General features: G+C 43.3%; 1 protein-coding gene across 1 annotated transcript; it reads right to left on the bottom strand.

Annotated features, from left to right (window-relative positions):
* Nucleotides 1-4,611: 4,611 nt before the first annotated feature.
* klhl17 (kelch-like family member 17) lies at nucleotides 4,612-13,497 on the bottom strand. Its single transcript, XM_079174341.1, has 11 exons — nucleotides 13,269-13,497; nucleotides 12,557-12,678; nucleotides 12,234-12,455; nucleotides 10,384-10,500; nucleotides 9,359-9,572; nucleotides 8,258-8,402; nucleotides 7,732-7,899; nucleotides 7,454-7,542; nucleotides 7,217-7,290; nucleotides 6,896-7,077; nucleotides 4,612-5,296 (listed from the first exon to the last, which is right to left on the bottom strand). Exons 1-11 carry the CDS (start codon nucleotides 13,480-13,482, stop codon nucleotides 5,068-5,070), a joined length of 1,776 nt encoding a protein of 591 aa, XP_079030467.1. The 5' UTR covers nucleotides 13,483-13,497; the 3' UTR covers nucleotides 4,612-5,067.
* Nucleotides 13,498-16,361: the final 2,864 nt, after the last annotated feature.

The following is a 16,361-nucleotide window of genomic DNA, read 5'->3' as shown; positions in this document are numbered from 1 at the left end:
CTAATGTACACGGGTTAAACCAACATGATTATATATACTGGGGTCAGTATTGTGGTGACTGTCAGAGGTGTTGATTCAAATCAGTACTCGTTTGTAAGACTAGTTTGTAGTGTTGTTAAGGGTGCACTGGTACTGTTTGATTTTAACAAACAGAACTGCTGTCTTGTGTTGTGATAATTCTTTTGGAATTTAACTACCATCATCTTCATTTTCTTATTTTGTGGTATTTAATTTTTTTCAATGTATTGGTTTATTTGGTGGAGACAGTGCACATTAATAAAACATCACCGTAAATGTGCCAGAGTCAGTCAAGAGGCTATTTTTAATCTGTAGTTCCTGGACAGATGTTACAAAGTCACCCTAAAAAACAGAATGTAAGATTAAAATTATAAAGTTATTCATCATTTATCCTTGATAAGCATGCAGAAACAATAATAAAAGGAGAGACAATATTAATAGAAGTAGAAACATCATTCAAGACACCCGTTTACTTGTCAAGTACTATTAAGACATGCAACACAGAGGTGCATAGAACAACACATGTAAAGCAAATAAATGAGAGATAATTATGTTAATAGAGACATGGACTAAAGACAAAATGATGCTGCATTGTTAGACATTAAATACAGAGCCAAAGCACAAAACATAGAAGTCTGACACAGCAGAACAACAATAAAAGACATGCATGCAGGTAGATGAGGGTCGACTGGTAATGGCAAGATAGACAGACAGGTGACAACAAACAGACCCAGAGAAGTTCAGCAGACAGTCAGGAGCTGTTACTTTGTAGTGTTGGCATATTTAATAATTTACTATCTGGCATGTTTGTCCTTATGTTGCCTTACATTATCTTGAAAATCTTCTCAAAATAGTTTTGTCAGAATTGTCAAACCTCTTTCACAAAGCTCCTCTTTCACCTCTACGATTGTGTCCATTCAGTCTCTATTTACAGTCATCGGTTATTTAAAAAATGCCAACTACCAACTAACAGCAGGGAGACAATACGACCAAACTGCTGAAGCTCTGAGAGCTGGTGAAAATAACTCTGCTATCTGATAATCTTCACGTGTGCCGTCGGCTTATTTACGTTATCTTTGTGTTTGCTGTGCCACTAACTGGGGGGTGTACGGTCCGTGTACATTTTGATAGTTTGTTTATTGGATTAAGGGAAGGCAGGAAGGGAAAAATTAAAGCATGAGTCGTTTTCTCGTTACGCTATGAAAACCCATAAGGACTATGGAGGCATCATTGACAAGCCCTCGGGGCTGCTCTACTTCGTCGTCCTCTCATGATGGACTGAGGACAGACTGGACTACAGTGACTTACTATACAAGACAGGACAGGCCTGGGCTAGCTGGTCAGCACCCTGATTTCAGTAGATATCTCTGCAACACAATATAGTTCTTTGACATAACATTAACACTGTAACATCTTCACATTCTGTTGATGTTCGTTTATTTTTTTATGTTTCAAACTACAATTCTGGCCGCACCTTGCCCCTTTGAAATAACTTACTTGAGTATCTTCCTGAATTGGGATCTTAGTTGCTACTTCATGGCTTTTGTGCTGTAAAGCGTTTAAATTATTTTGTCCATCCTCCGGTGGTCTGCTGTTGGGCATACAGCTGGTTCTTGTCCTTGCTTGAGAATTATGGCCATCCACATTATTTCTACTCTGAACACACTTCCATGAGCAGTACAGTCATAAATACTTTGGTGGGGTTGAGAGTTTTTCCCTTTCAGGCCCGGTCTTATCTTAAGTGGTCGGTCAAAAAATTGTGTATGGCCTCTAACAGTATAGGTTGATTGACACTTCAGTCCTTCCAGAGAGGGTGACCGCATCTCCATGGCCAGATAAGGGCTGTGCAGAGGCTGACACCAGGGGGAAAAGGAGAGGCTCCAGTGGCAGGAATGCTGGGAGGACAGCCGCTCTTCCAGAGTGAGCACATTTATCCAGACAGGTTGTAAAATCATTAGCGTCTTCATAGTAGCGGAGGTGGCTCACTGTTACAGCAATCGGAGACATGGAAATGCAAAGAAAATCCACGCACACCTTTAAATCCTAACACACACTTACACATGTGATACTTCACCCTCAATCCATCTTTTCAGTTATATTTGATTGAGCCTATAAATGTTAAGAACAGATCATATGAATGTGGATAAGTGGATTATGACTCAGGAATGTTTTTTGTGCGATTGATTTTGTCTGCTGTACAAGAAACAAATATGCATATTATTTATTTTAGATTTCTGAGAATCGGTTCTCCTCTGCCGCGCTCCTTCTTTACGTGTTTTAAGTCTCCCACCTCTATATGCAACCACGATACATACTTTTGTTTTTGCAATCCAACACCTCAAGTACAGCAAAGCCCCAAACACACATGCACAGATGTTTCTTCCCGTGTTGTCCTAACATTTTTTTGTAGTAGCTCAATGTGCAGTTGTAGCCTTCTTTCTCCCTTTTAACGTTGAAGGTGTTTTGCATTGTGTATATTTGGCCTCTGTCTCCATGTGTTTTGGCAGAGTGGGAGTTTCAGTGTGAGCAGAGGCAGCCACAGGTGTGAATGCCATGTGACTGAGGTCAAGAAGGGTAAAGTGAGAGTGTTCAGCTGTCTGCTGAGATCACTATGAAAGAGGAGTATGTTGGGAAGGTACCAAGCAACGGTGTATAGTGGGCCTAGCAACAACCAGTGCTAGCAACACAACCTTATGTGTGAGTGTGTTTGTATGTATGTATGTGTTTTCATTGGGCATTTAGCTGCATCTCTGATCCAGAGTGACATAGTGAGTACAGTGAGGCATTTTTGCAGATGCAGGGATAACATTGCCAGGATACATCTTACATTTTGTCCCACCCAGTTTTTACATGTGTTCAAACTCGTCAAGGCAGTTATCACATCTGAAAACATCTTTATTTCATTTTTTTTACAGTGTATTGCTCCATTTCGCAATAGTGCAAAATTCAATATTTTAAAGTTCCTCATAAATAACAAACATATAATAAATAAACAATTATCACCACATCGAACACAAATTAAAAAATAGCTACAGTCACATTGGAATTCCACAAATGGATTTAAGATGAACAATCTTTGTATTTACAGTTCAATCAGCAGAATGGAGGCCAAAGTCTTATGTGGTTTTGTGTGCACACCTCTTAAAGTCTGGCCCTGACTCTCCATAAGACCATCACAGCCACTATTCTACTGGGTCCGCTCTAACAAATGAACAGTAAGGTAGTTAGAGATGAACAGAACTGGATCAACAAAATCCTTCAAAAGAAAAAAGGAAAAAAAAGGCAACTTCTCAGAAGTTTGGATTAGTATCACTGCGCTACATCAAATCTGAACTGAACCCGGGTATTAATTGCGTCATGAAGACTCAAGGTAATCCATTTATTTTAGACAATGGAAGTTCAGTGGTGACATTCCCAAGTCATCCACCACACGTTGTATAGCCAGTATATCTACAGTTGTTTCTAGTTCAACTTTGTTGCAATAGCGTTTGATCCGTTTCAACAATGAGGTAATATAACAAGACACCACACTTGATTATGTATGGAAGGAGATATGACAGCACCAAGTGTCAACAGCATTACTCATTAGTGTCAAGTGTTGGTATACAGTAGGTTAACTAGTACTTGCTGCTTTAATGTCATTTTAAACTTTTCATGTGTCCATGGATTATATCCACCTTCATGTCCACTTAAAAATAATTTAAGACGATATAGAGTCCTTTCATTGACTGGTCAATAGGTTTGCAAGCAACTAAAGCCTTTTGCACAAATGTTGCGGACAAAAGGTACAGTTTCAAGTGTGATCATGCTTGTGGCAGTGAACAAACATTAAGAAATGTAAATCAAATGCTGCATATCGAAATGCAACAATCAGTCCTACACACAACTCCAAATGCACACAAACTGAACAACAACCTCTCTCTCTCTCCCTTAGACATTCTCTTTGTCATTTCAATTGACGATATGCACATCACACACCTAAATAAATATATTAAAAACACTCTTAAATAGGCATAGGTCTGATCTGTTTCCTCCCTTTAAAACAGAATATATTAGAATTTATAATTTTTTTTATAAATACATATAGTTAAACACAATTCTTCTCTATTTTATATATAAAAAAAGGATCAAACTCATATACAGTTCTGAGGGGCTGACGTCTCTCTGTTGTCTGTGTCCATGCTGTCCTGCAGTGAGGGAAGGGTTTATAACATTGCCTGTTACTGCCACCTAGTGTGGCACAGCGGCACTACATTTTATCCTCCTGTTCGGAGTCAATGCCAATCCGTAAACATGCATGGTATACTGAGTCAAAAGCTACATTCCAAAAGTAAAGTCATTCAGTTTCTCTCTTCTTCTTCTTTTTTTTTTTTTACATTATTGCAAAAAATCTTGCCATCAAAATAAAAGTATTGCAGAGGACAACAACATCAAACCAAAAACATTTACATCACACATGACAGAAGTGTCCACCATGTTTCACGATGAGTGTCAAACACTGGAGTGGTGAGAGAGAAAAAACGGGAGCTCGAGGACATGTTAACACATCCAGGCACATCTTTAGACTCTTGAAGAGAGTGGGAGCTGGCATCCGTATGGTGGAGTTTCAGGCGTCCAGACCAGATACAGTGCAGTCCAGAATTAATGGAAAACTTCGTAAAGTGCAGCCAGATTGGTGTGACCATAAAAAAACTAAATGTAATATCTTGTGGTGGATCATTCAGGAATCATAAGTTGTCCCTTAACTGTTCATGATAATTAATAGTTACCTGTGGAATATTTTTTTTAATGTTTTTATTATGTTTTTTTTCTTGTAAACCATGGTTGGCCAACCTTTACCACGAGTGCCACTAATTTTGGAGGGTACTGTATATTAATGACCACAGGAGCCTTATTCTCATCTTCCCTCTTTCTCTTCTCCCCCCTCCATCCATTTACCTGTCCACTCTCGTCCTCCTCCCAGTCTCAAACCGAGCAGTTGCGTTTCTTCCCAGAGCCAGTCTGGGCTGGAGCAGCAGAGGCTGAAGTCAGCCAAGCGGTGACCCCGTGTCAAAGGCTGGTGGAGGAAACCGAGAGGGTGGGTGAGGAGGGTGGTGGGAAGTTCAGCAGCTCCAAGACAGCCACGCCCACACTGCTACGCCGTGTGAACATGCAGGAGGCCGCGACCCATTTGTTGCTGCGTGGGTTGTACTTCTCGATGGAGTTGAGGCTGGAGCTGCCATCGTTACCTCCCACCGCGTATAACCAGCCATCCATTGACACCAGGTCATGGGTGCTCCTGGAAAGAGGAAATAATCGAATTCAATATATATCTTCACCGTGTTTTGTAGAGCTATATTTTTGCATGTGCCATGTTCGAATTACTTTATGGAGCCACTTATCAGGAGTGAATAATTATCTCCCATGCATTTATTACAGACTGCTGATAGAAGCCATCACCTGTTAATTTAGAGCGGGTGCAGTGTAGGCTTTGTATTACATTCACAAAATACAAGACCAGTGCATGAACATAATCAGTGATTGTGTCGAAAAATTGAAAGATGACTTGATTACGAGATGCACAGATGGGACAATAACTGATATTTTAGAATTTAGAAAATACTGAAGCTTCATTATTATCGTATTAACTAATAGTGGACACAATGGTGAGTTCCTTCTGTGCCACACAGTTTGAGGAAACCAGGAAGTGCCAACAATACTTCCCTTAATTATTAATCTTAGCAGAGGACCAGTGGAAAAGGTAATGGTTTGTTGGGACAATAAAAAGACACAACAGATCTTTTTCTGCCATCTAAGTGAAATAAGTTTTTACATGCTACAGTCATATCACAATATAGTGAGATTATTTTGGCCAAGACAATTATTCTACAATATTTTCACATTGGCACGTGTAAAACTGAAGAGTGATAGATCAGTGGTCAATACGATTTTGGACTGTGCAAATGGAGTCTCTCAGCAACTGGATAAGAAAAGCACTCAAAGCCACACAGCTGATTAACACATGGGTTATTCATGGGGCTGCATAGTCCCTTGTTGTCAGGTTTCCCCGCTCCTACAGGATACTGACTCACACACAACGTGTCTCAGAGTGTGTGTGTGTGTGTGTGTGTGTCAAGAGCCTGGGGAATAAGTGAATCTGCTGATGTGTCCTCAAATGCAAGACTGCTACATCTGTAAATCACCCCATCTCTGATGCAGATCTTATATCAGTAAAATGCTGCGAGTGTGTGCTTTGATGATCACCCGTAGGACAAGTTTCCTCTTCTAAGAAATAAGAAAGAGCCGACTGTTTTGTAAAATAGGTCATTTGATGTTTATGCCGTAAGAAGGTTTAGGCAGTAAGGAAGACATCCAAATGCCCCAGATCGTACGCCTTGAAGAGTAAAGATTTTCCACAGAGCTAAATCATCACAGCAGGGGTACCTTCTGTTACAAGCTCAACACAGACAGCTTGTTCGTTAGCTTTTCAAAAGGGATTTTGTCTTCTACTTAGTTTAAGGCAAAACTGGGAGTACCACAGTATTTTTAGAAACAGACCGGGCCTGACCAGAAGGATAAAAGGTGGGCAGGCCCCAGACAAAAATGTTGAGTGCATCCGAGGCCAATGCATTTCAGCTTTTAATTACTGTGAGTTTAACTTGTGCAGTTGGAATAGTAGAACCAGGTCCTCCTGACGGCTGAGGAGTCTCATTTTATTACTTTGTTTGCCCTGTTAGCACCGTTAGCTACACATTTTGGATTTGTCACATTGTTCACGGTTTGAAGAGTTGATTCCACTTCTTTCCTTAACATACTATACCTGCTTCGAAAGACATCTTTGGTCCCTGGACCTGAACTTGACTATTGTGTTTTGTATGAATTCTGGGTGCCCGCTAACCTGCGTATGTTCATGGGGGCCACTCCCTCCCAGGTGTTGGCCTTGGGGTTGAACCGCTCCACAGAGTTCAGGCAGCTGGTGCCGTCGTTGCCCCCTGCGACATACAGCATGCCGTCCAGCACGGCCACCCCGGCACTGCTGCGCCGACTCAGCATGTTGGCAATAGCCGTCCATGTGTTGCTCTGTTCGTCACATAAAGAGACCGAGCATTGGTCACAGGGTCATAGATACATCCGTAGTGTATGTTTTTATCTCCACATTCAGTTAATCCTGACAACAGACAAGTTACTTTGATGATAAATTGAACAGCATGCCGTTTACCTGGGGGTCATATTTCTCCACTGTTGCGAGATGTGAGGAGCTGTCATAACCTCCCACTGCGTACAAGCTGCCATCTGGAGGGGAGAAGGGAGTAAACACTCAGAATGTAAATATTAGCAGTCGAATACCAAGATGGTACGTCCCTCTTGATTTCAAACATTAAAAGGCAAACAGTGAAACATAAACATACAGTAGAACAGCATGTTCACGATATTATGTTTTTTGGCAAGTTCCTACCCAGAGTCGCTACTCGGACATATCTCCTTCGGGTGCTCATGGCAGCAATCGAGGTCCATGTACTGGTCAGAGGGTCGTAACGCTCCGCACTGAAAGAGAAGAGAAAGACTTGCTTGTACTCATAGTAATGATGTTGAAAGGCTGCCTTATTTAGAGAAACTGTCTTTAGAAGACAACATCAAGACTACAAAAAACATCAACAGAAGATCCAAGAATGTAGCAAATGTAGCTTAAAAGTATCTAGATGTTTAGCATTCATCACCAAAAAGTGCCCGTACCTATTGAGGCAGGAGGCTCCATCATAACCACCAGCAGCGTACAGCAGGCCATGCAGGACGGCTACACCCAAGCAGCTCCTCCGTGTGCCCATAGAAACCTCTGGTTGCCACGAGTTAGTGATGGGGTCGTAGGACTCCACGGTTGCGAGGTCTGAGGTGCCATCATACCTGAGGAGGCGTGGATATGAATTAATCAGAAGCAGCTTTTTGATGCTTGACGTGGAAGCATGTTGCCTTAAATTCTCTGAAAACTAGTCATGTTGCAGTTTACATCCATGTCCGTCCGAGACAAGTTAAAGAGGCATTTATAACAGCTCATCAGGAGCAAAAAGGATGAAGCCGTTCATTATTTTCCATGTAAATCATCCACATTTTACACCTGCCAAAGCTTCCTTTTTATAATCAGGTTTAGTTCACATCATACAATGTAGTGTTTGAGAAGAGATGGTGGGTTAACTCGTTATTTATCTAGTTAACTAGTTTTTTAACTAGATCAAAAGGTCAATGCTGTGGTTCTTACACTCACCCTCCAACGGCATAAAGTCTGTTCCCAATGGCTGCCACGCCCACCCGTGCCCGCCGAGTGGACATGGAAGCCACCATGTGCCAGCGATCCGTCCTGGTGTCATACGCCTCGCAGTCTCCGTGGATGGCAAACAAGCTGCCGCCACCTGCAGACACACACACACACACAATATGGTGAAAAACAATGCTTTGACGTCAAGCAGTAAAGTAAATAAGAAAATCTATTATTATAAAGGAACATAAGAATTTTGGCCAATGTATGCCATCAGTTCAGAGGATTTTTCCAAGTTGCTACGTTTTGGGATGATTTTAGCTTAATTCAACTTTACATTTCATTTTAAATTAATGAAAGTGACATGTGTGACTTGCGAAGTGCAGCTTTTTTTCATGATCGAATATTTATTTAAATATATATTTGAATTTAGAATATAGAATATAGAATATAGTCAAGCCAGAACGTAGCACCGCCTGAAGCAAACATTCTCATTTTACAGCTAAACAGTACAATAAAGTCTCACAGGTGGGGATTGTCACTGTGTAGAGACTCCTTGGTTCTGATTGGTTGGTTTCCTTTGGCCGCGGTAGAATCTTGCAAATGCCATTAGAAGCACCAACAAGAGCCAGAGGAACCTGATTTATTCACAGATTATCTGTCTCATGTACTACTGTCAGAATACAGTGACAGTTTGAGAAAAGATGACAGCAGCATTATGCCCACAGCAGAGAAGAGAGAGAGGAGCAGGGGGAACACTGGAGCACATGCACATAAAAACACAGCGATGTAACAACCTGCTCTCAGCCGTTTTGTATCATACAGATGCTAAAGTGTGCCTTGTGCCTCGGTATCAGACACCGAGGGGCATGTTTTGAACACCTGAACGGGTTACACCCCCACATGGGGCCCAAAAGCTCTTTGCTGATGCCTAGGCATGTCCTGTACACAGCAAAATAAGAAAAGAGAAAATACAGGTAGAGGCCAAGGTATCTGCACATTATATTCTTAAGATCTAGAAACTATTTAAGCCATTAAATGACAGTGCTACAAAAATCCCAAAGTGTGGCCTAGGTGTACCCTACTGGGTACCTTCGGGGGCACACTGACCAACGGCGAAGAGCACAGGGCTTGCACCCTCACAGCGTCGCAGACGCGTCCGGCTGTTGCTGAGGACTCCCCTCTGCTCGGGCATCAGGTGGTACTTGAGAGCCTCGATCAGAAGGTCCTTGCACTCCGAGTGGTGTCGCACCAGCAGCTCTGTATCCACGTTGCTCATCAGAAAGTCTCGCCTCAGCAGTGGCAGCCGCACGCACTTCATCAGCTAACAGGGGCAGGAGAAGGGAAAGGAGGATATGTGATGAGAGGAGTTTTTTATCCAGAGTACGGTAAAATTAATATAGGAAGCCACGGCGTCGGCCATCAGACCGCTGGAGCTTGTCCAGAAAGCTGCAGCTCGTCTGGTGTTCGAGCGCCCCAAGTTCTCCCACAAAACTTCCCTTCTCCGTTCTCTACACTGGCTACCTGTAAGAGCTCGCATCCAGTTTAAGACTCTGGTGCTAGCCTACAGGGCAGTGAAAGGTACAGCTCCTTCCTATCTCCAGGCCATGGTCAAGCCCTACACCCCCGCCCGACCACTTCGCTCTGCTGCATCAGGGCGACTGGTTCCCCCGTCGCTCAGAGGTCCCTGCGGCCGATCGACCCGGTCACGGCTGTTTTCTGTCCTGGCCCCACAATGGTGGAATGAACTCCCCACTGACGTTAGGACAGCGGAGTCGCTGCCCATCTTTCGGCGCAGGCTGAAAACTCACCTCTTCAAGAAGTGCTACCCTGACCCTTCCACTTAGCACTTATTTTATTAGTATTAGCTTATTGCACTTATTGTAATCGTATTAGTTCGTTGCACTTATTGTATTGCGGGTTTGCTCGTTGCACTTATTGTATGTTTGTTTCTGCACTGTACGTTTGCCCTGGTTTATGCTCTTAGATACTTGTTTAGCAAGGGAGATGCACTTATGACTTCTGGTGACTAGTAGTTCTCTTGAATACCGATGTTGAATACACTTCTTGTAAGTTGCTTTGGATAAAAGCGTCTGCTAAATGACTGTAATGTAATGTAAGTAAGAAAGCCTTACCCAGGGTACATGTTGCCTTCGTCCATCTATATCATGTTTCACCCAGCTCAACACAGCCCGGTACACTTCCTCTTCAGATGGCACGTTGAGATTGTCACTGGAGATCAAATCCAGGACCTGGATGGACAAGACAAAGCAGATGGGCAGAGACATTTTATATAATCTTTTACAAAAGCAACGTCCCCAAATTCAAACTCCCAGTGCCTTTAATTCAACTGTGAACTTCAGAAAAGCACAAGCAGAATTTTCTTTTTAAAGAAAAGGGAACAGTGACATTAAAAGCTCCCTGACCCAAAAACCTATTGACACACAGGAAGTAAATAGTGTTGGCCAAGGGCAGCATTCGTTACTGCACATTGTACCTGACTTTGTCTGATGAACTGTTGCATCTCTTCTCTCTCCTCTCATTTGCTGTACTTTATCCAGACTGATATTTGAGAGGGAAAGGCAGCGCTCTGTTTAGTCCGCGTCGTATCAAAATGACACTCATCAAACAGAATCCCTCAATTCAAAATAAGGCAAAACACAACAATGCCTGTGTGTTATATTACGGTCAGTGTGTGTGTACTAGTGGTCAGTGATATATTTAAGTTACTGCTACCGCTACGTGTATGTGTGTAGCACACCGAGTGCTGCAGTCTGAGTGGCTGGCTGGCACTGTTCCCAGATGAACCCAAAGCTGGCAGGGCTGGGTGGGGCCTGAGCAGCCAGCTGCTGCAGCTGTCTAGCCTGGCCAGATCAGCGCAACAGTTAGCAGCCTCCCAGGAACGGCCTGCCCTCATCCACAGTCACACAGGAAAATACTGCCACTGCTACTGCCCCGCCCCGCAGTTATGTGATGCAGTACATGCAGAGGTAAAGGAGTTACCTCTGCATGTACTGCATCACATGAACTCAGACGAACGATTGTGTGTATGTGGAGGGGATTGTGTAATAACCGTCCTTGTAGTATGGCAGCAGGAATGAGGGATGTATGAATGGGTTTTGGCTGCATCAAGATGATTGAGACCACGACACAATAATTAGGATGCATCCATCCTTTGTTGTCTTTACAATGTCATGCATGTGATGCTACGTCGGAGAAGCATCACCAAATCAGACTAGTCACAACCTTGCCATGCCTTGCCACTTCCTTCGCAGAACATGGACATAAATATGGGACATAATTCACATCTCTGTGAGCTCAGAGTCCTTTCGAGCGTCCAGTACATAAATCGAGATCTGATGCAGATTTACTACAGACACAGAACAGCTGCAGATCTAATGGGACGATGAGCCAAAGGCAATCGACATCGAAATCAGGGAAAGAAAATGGTTTATTTTTAATGTGCCTTTATGCAACTTAACTTTGACTGTTTTAATGAACACTCCATTCACACTCCCAATGCAGATTCAGTCTCAGGGCTTTGAAGGCCACGGACAGAAACTGAAGCTTAGCGTTTTACTCTCATGAGGGGATTGTTCCCTATAGAGGTGTGAAAGATGGCTTATTTTCATTTTAACTTTATTCTTTGCCACCTGACAAGGCATTTGTTTGAAACACAATTCAACATCAAAGATGATGCAGTTCTCTTATTTATTTAGACATCAGCACAAACCCATCCCACACCTGACGGCATAGTTTCTAATTTTTAGGAACACCCTGCGCAATGTACATTCACACTAAGAGGCTGTCAGTACAACCATATTATATAACAACACTGCTAAATCAATTAAGCAAATGACTGGCAAACTGAGGGAGCAATTACTACTATATGGATCTACCAACAACTTTTCCCCACTCTGAATATGCCACCATTACAACTACTTCATTCACACACAGCAGGAGACAGAGAAAGCTTCGCCCTTACCTGTTTAAGTGGCAGCAGCATGAACTCCTCTGTCTTGGACACCTCCACAAAGTGCTGCAGGACATACTTGTGTGCTGACTTGAGCAGGTCGCTGCAGGAGTGCGTGTCAGCGAAGCCCCGGATGCCCAGGCAGTTGGAGGGGTCCAGCTGGCTGAGGAGGAACTTACAGCAGGCGTCCCGCACCCCGTTGAGCTGCAGCAGGCTGGCTGCCGGGAGCAACGTCTAGAAAGAGTGCAATTACAGGTGGAAATACACTGAGTCAGTTTGATGAATTAGGGTCAAAATACAAGTCTAATTTAGTCAATAAATCTGAAGTCTTCTACCTGCACGTTGCCTTCCCCGACCACAATCTCTGCTGTGTAGGCGTACTGGACCAGCTGCTCCAAAGCCTGACAGTCGATGTCATGAAGGGTCACGTGGGTCTGCCGACTCTCCGACATCTCATCTGCATGACCGTACAGAAATAGGGCCGTTACATTTTTCCAATGAATTATAACCAGTATGCCTCACTGTGTCGAAGTGACTGCGATCATTCTTTTATGCGTCAGGCAACATCAGTCTTGACTTAAACATTGTTAAACACAATATCTGAAGGGGAGCTGCGATGCTGCTGTTTGGATGATCATGAAAGATTCTGTTAAAATGGGCCAATTAGTGACTTGGTCAGACGAGAGGAAGCCTTGCAGCTGAGACTAAAAGCCAGACAACTGAGTGTCTGGAGACACATTGTACCCTCACAAAAGGTCTAGTGTTGGGAGGAAATGTGAGACACACACACACACACCTCAGTGCCCCAGACAGGAAGAGGGGAAAGGAAGCGATGATGCTGCTGAATGGATGAGGTGGCATTCACTGCACACGCGAGGTGCTGTGTTATCAAACTCTGAGCAACAGAGCAAAATGATGCACGTTTGCAGCATGTTTGATGTCAGAGCTTAACGGGTCTGAGGCATGCAACATGCTGGGCTTCATGGATTTTGGGGATAAAGCAAAGCAAAGACCGTGTGTGTGTGTGTGTGTGTGGACTGAACTTACTGGTAAACATTGCGTGGAAGTAGGGGCTGCAGGATGCCAGCACCACTTTGTGCGCCTTGATTTCTTTGTTGGAGACATGGAGCACAATGTCACACAGCAGGCCACGCTGTCGCATCCTGTTCATGGACACGAAGGAGTCGTGGTAGTGGCGCTTCGAGTTGTGCGAGATGCTGTGGCCGTCGCGGTTGAGCAGCTGCATGCCCCCCTCCATCATGGTGCCTGATGTGGCGGTCGCTGGCTCTTGCCTGGACCGCACTCTGGGCAACTGAAACATGCAGAAAAACATTTTCCTGTGTGTTAATACCAGTGTCATTAACTTTTAATAATGTCTTGTCATTATGAAAAAATGTCACCTGCGAGACCTTAGTTGATCTGCTGGGAGGCAGGTGTTATGACAGGTGTCCTGAGCAATGATTGTACCTGTTTTTTCTGTTATAGTACCCAACCTGACAGCTATGACAGGAAGACTACCAGCATGACAGAAATCTCAGTACAATTGCAAAGTGTAGTAGGGTGCTGGCCTAATTATTTGACATTCGGTGTCGAGACTGCTTAAATCACATTATGACAATAGAGAATGGACATTGTTACCTTAAACCTAAACTGGAATCCTCTCAATGCTGGCTTCTCATCTATTGGACAGTCTTGGTTTATCGTATTACAATGACTCCTGACTGGCCTGTTTAATTGCACCAGAATTAGCTGTGGAAACCCCACCCGCACCCCACCCTCCTTACCCCAGCTGCAGCCTCGGGTATGCAGGGTGGGAGTAGAGGAGGATGTAGCCTGAGTTAGCCTCTCATCCGCCCTGCTCTCAGATGGAGAACACACTTCAGAATGTTGCATAACCGTCGTCACGCAGCATCTTAGAAGTTGTTGTCTGATAAATATTTAGGATGCACTAAGGCAAACTACTGAATGAAGTTACTGAATTAGAAACATCACCGACCTAGAACAGACTTCAGGAAGGGAATATTTTCACTCAAATATACGGAATTGGATGCTGTGAGACATTACAAGGGCAGAGAAATAGACATATGAGCAGAAGATAAGAGTGGTTTGAAGTGTACATAATGTGTTGTTTTAAAATATCATTATCCTCTAGTGATGCTTTACTTTTCATTTTAAATTAATTATTGGGGTTTGTAAATATAGTGGGTTGTTTGTGACAATAACACAAGATTATCAGAACAAATAGCCACCACAACCTCATCCGTGAACAATATTGATGAGTTGGTAGTCCAAGACATGCAACGCTTCAGACTAAAACAAAACAACACATCTATTCTGATAAAGTTCAGTTTCACATGTCTTTCTGGCCAAATACCCCAAGGCATGAGAACAAATGCATCTTAATTATGTTGTCATCTGTTCAGAGGCACTGAAAATACTCCGCACTGTTCAACTGAGGAACATATCAAATGTCACCACAGCTGCCTGGCGACTAGTTTCAGGTCCCATTTTCCAAAACACAATGGACCACAAAAACCATGTTCCTCTTTGAGGGGACAATCTGCTCTCGTGCCAAGGGGAATAACGTGGAACAATGCTGCAAATAGAGACATGGGTACACAGGAGGTTGAGGCAGAAGTGAAAACACAATTGTCACAGCTAAAACTAACAGAGTAAAGCACTTATCCCGTTCATCCCAGGCTTGTCTCTTAAAATCTTCTCTCCCCTCTCCACCCAAAGACTATGTGTTCCTTGACAAAACACAAAATGCTGCACTGTAATCTCTTTTGGACACCTGAAGGATGCTTCTGTTCATTGACAGCCTCCTTGTGTGCTTTACAGAAACCCCAACCCCCACTCCATCTATTTTGAATAACAGCTGCTGCAACAGCAATAGAGAGAATGAATGTGTCATTTCTTTACCGGTGGATGTGTTGCGGGTATCCTTGGACGCAGTGTCTTCCTCAAAGTGATGGGCGATAAATCAGCCACTGTCGCAGTCAGATTGGTCTAAGACTAGCACCAGTGTCTGGATATATGTCCATATTTCGACTCAGGCATACGAAATATGAAGAAAGCCTCTGTTTCGTGCTGTATGTGGTTGACGTCAATGCAAAAAAACTGCACGAAAGCTGACATCGTACGTTAAGGTGGAGCTGGAACTGCTGGAGATGAGAGTAGCGACTGCTCCTGCTGTTGAAATATGATGCCGAGGGACGGAGGTTGCATGTTTAGAAATACACAGGAAGCTATTTCTGAAGCGCACATGTCAAACGTCTACAATGGTTGTTTGTTTACTATTCGACGTGACATAAACGACCTTAAGCGCCCCCCTTTGTCTGGTCAGAGTCAGGAAGTGCGTTCAATAAATGAGCCCTAGCGAGCGCGAAAGGCGGAGTTTGACATAGAACCGCCATGATTGGTCAGAACCTGAACCATGCCCCGCCCCGGTTGGCCCGGTCACCAAATCAAACAAACACATAAACTCGGTGTTCAAGACTGAACAGTGTCTAATACGCTAGTTTTTAAGGCGATACATGCGCTGAAACTGTGAATTTGATAGTTTTGTATGAGGATAAAATAAAAGTCACGACTGTTATCATAAGTCATAATGTATCGCCAATGTATGGGCTGGTTGGCTAACGTTAGCTAAAAGCAGGACTCACCACTAGCCGTCGTCGGTGTCGATATGACAGCAATGATTTCTTCCTGTTTCTGAGCTTACCCAGCTTTGTGGCTGCGTAACGCGATGGACAATGAATGAAAAAGAAACCCCACTGATCTGCGAATCTACAGCTGCCTGTATGTTGTGAAGGCAGCCGATCATTTAATTAAAAATCACGTGTAGCATCAAAACACTGCTTGTTCTTGCACCCAGTTATGACTGAAATATCGAGTTTGCAGTGCTCGCCGACTTGCTTTTTTTCAATGTATGGTTCGATTAAGTGTTAATAGTGTCACATGTTTTATACTGTAATACATTAACGTTATCAAAAACTAAACATAAACTCCCATACAGTGTTGGATCAAACGAAATATGCTTATTATATTACATTTGTAAACTATTTTACGGTTTAGCAGTTTGGCACCCATGAAACATAAAACCAACCGCTTAGTTTTGCACCGGGGCATTGTGGGTAT

Source organism: Pholis gunnellus, assembly GCF_910591455.1.
Source record: "Pholis gunnellus genome assembly, chromosome: 2".
NCBI classification, from domain to species: Eukaryota; Metazoa; Chordata; class Actinopteri; order Perciformes; family Pholidae; genus Pholis; species Pholis gunnellus.
This window is presented reverse-complemented; position numbering and strand designations above follow the sequence as displayed.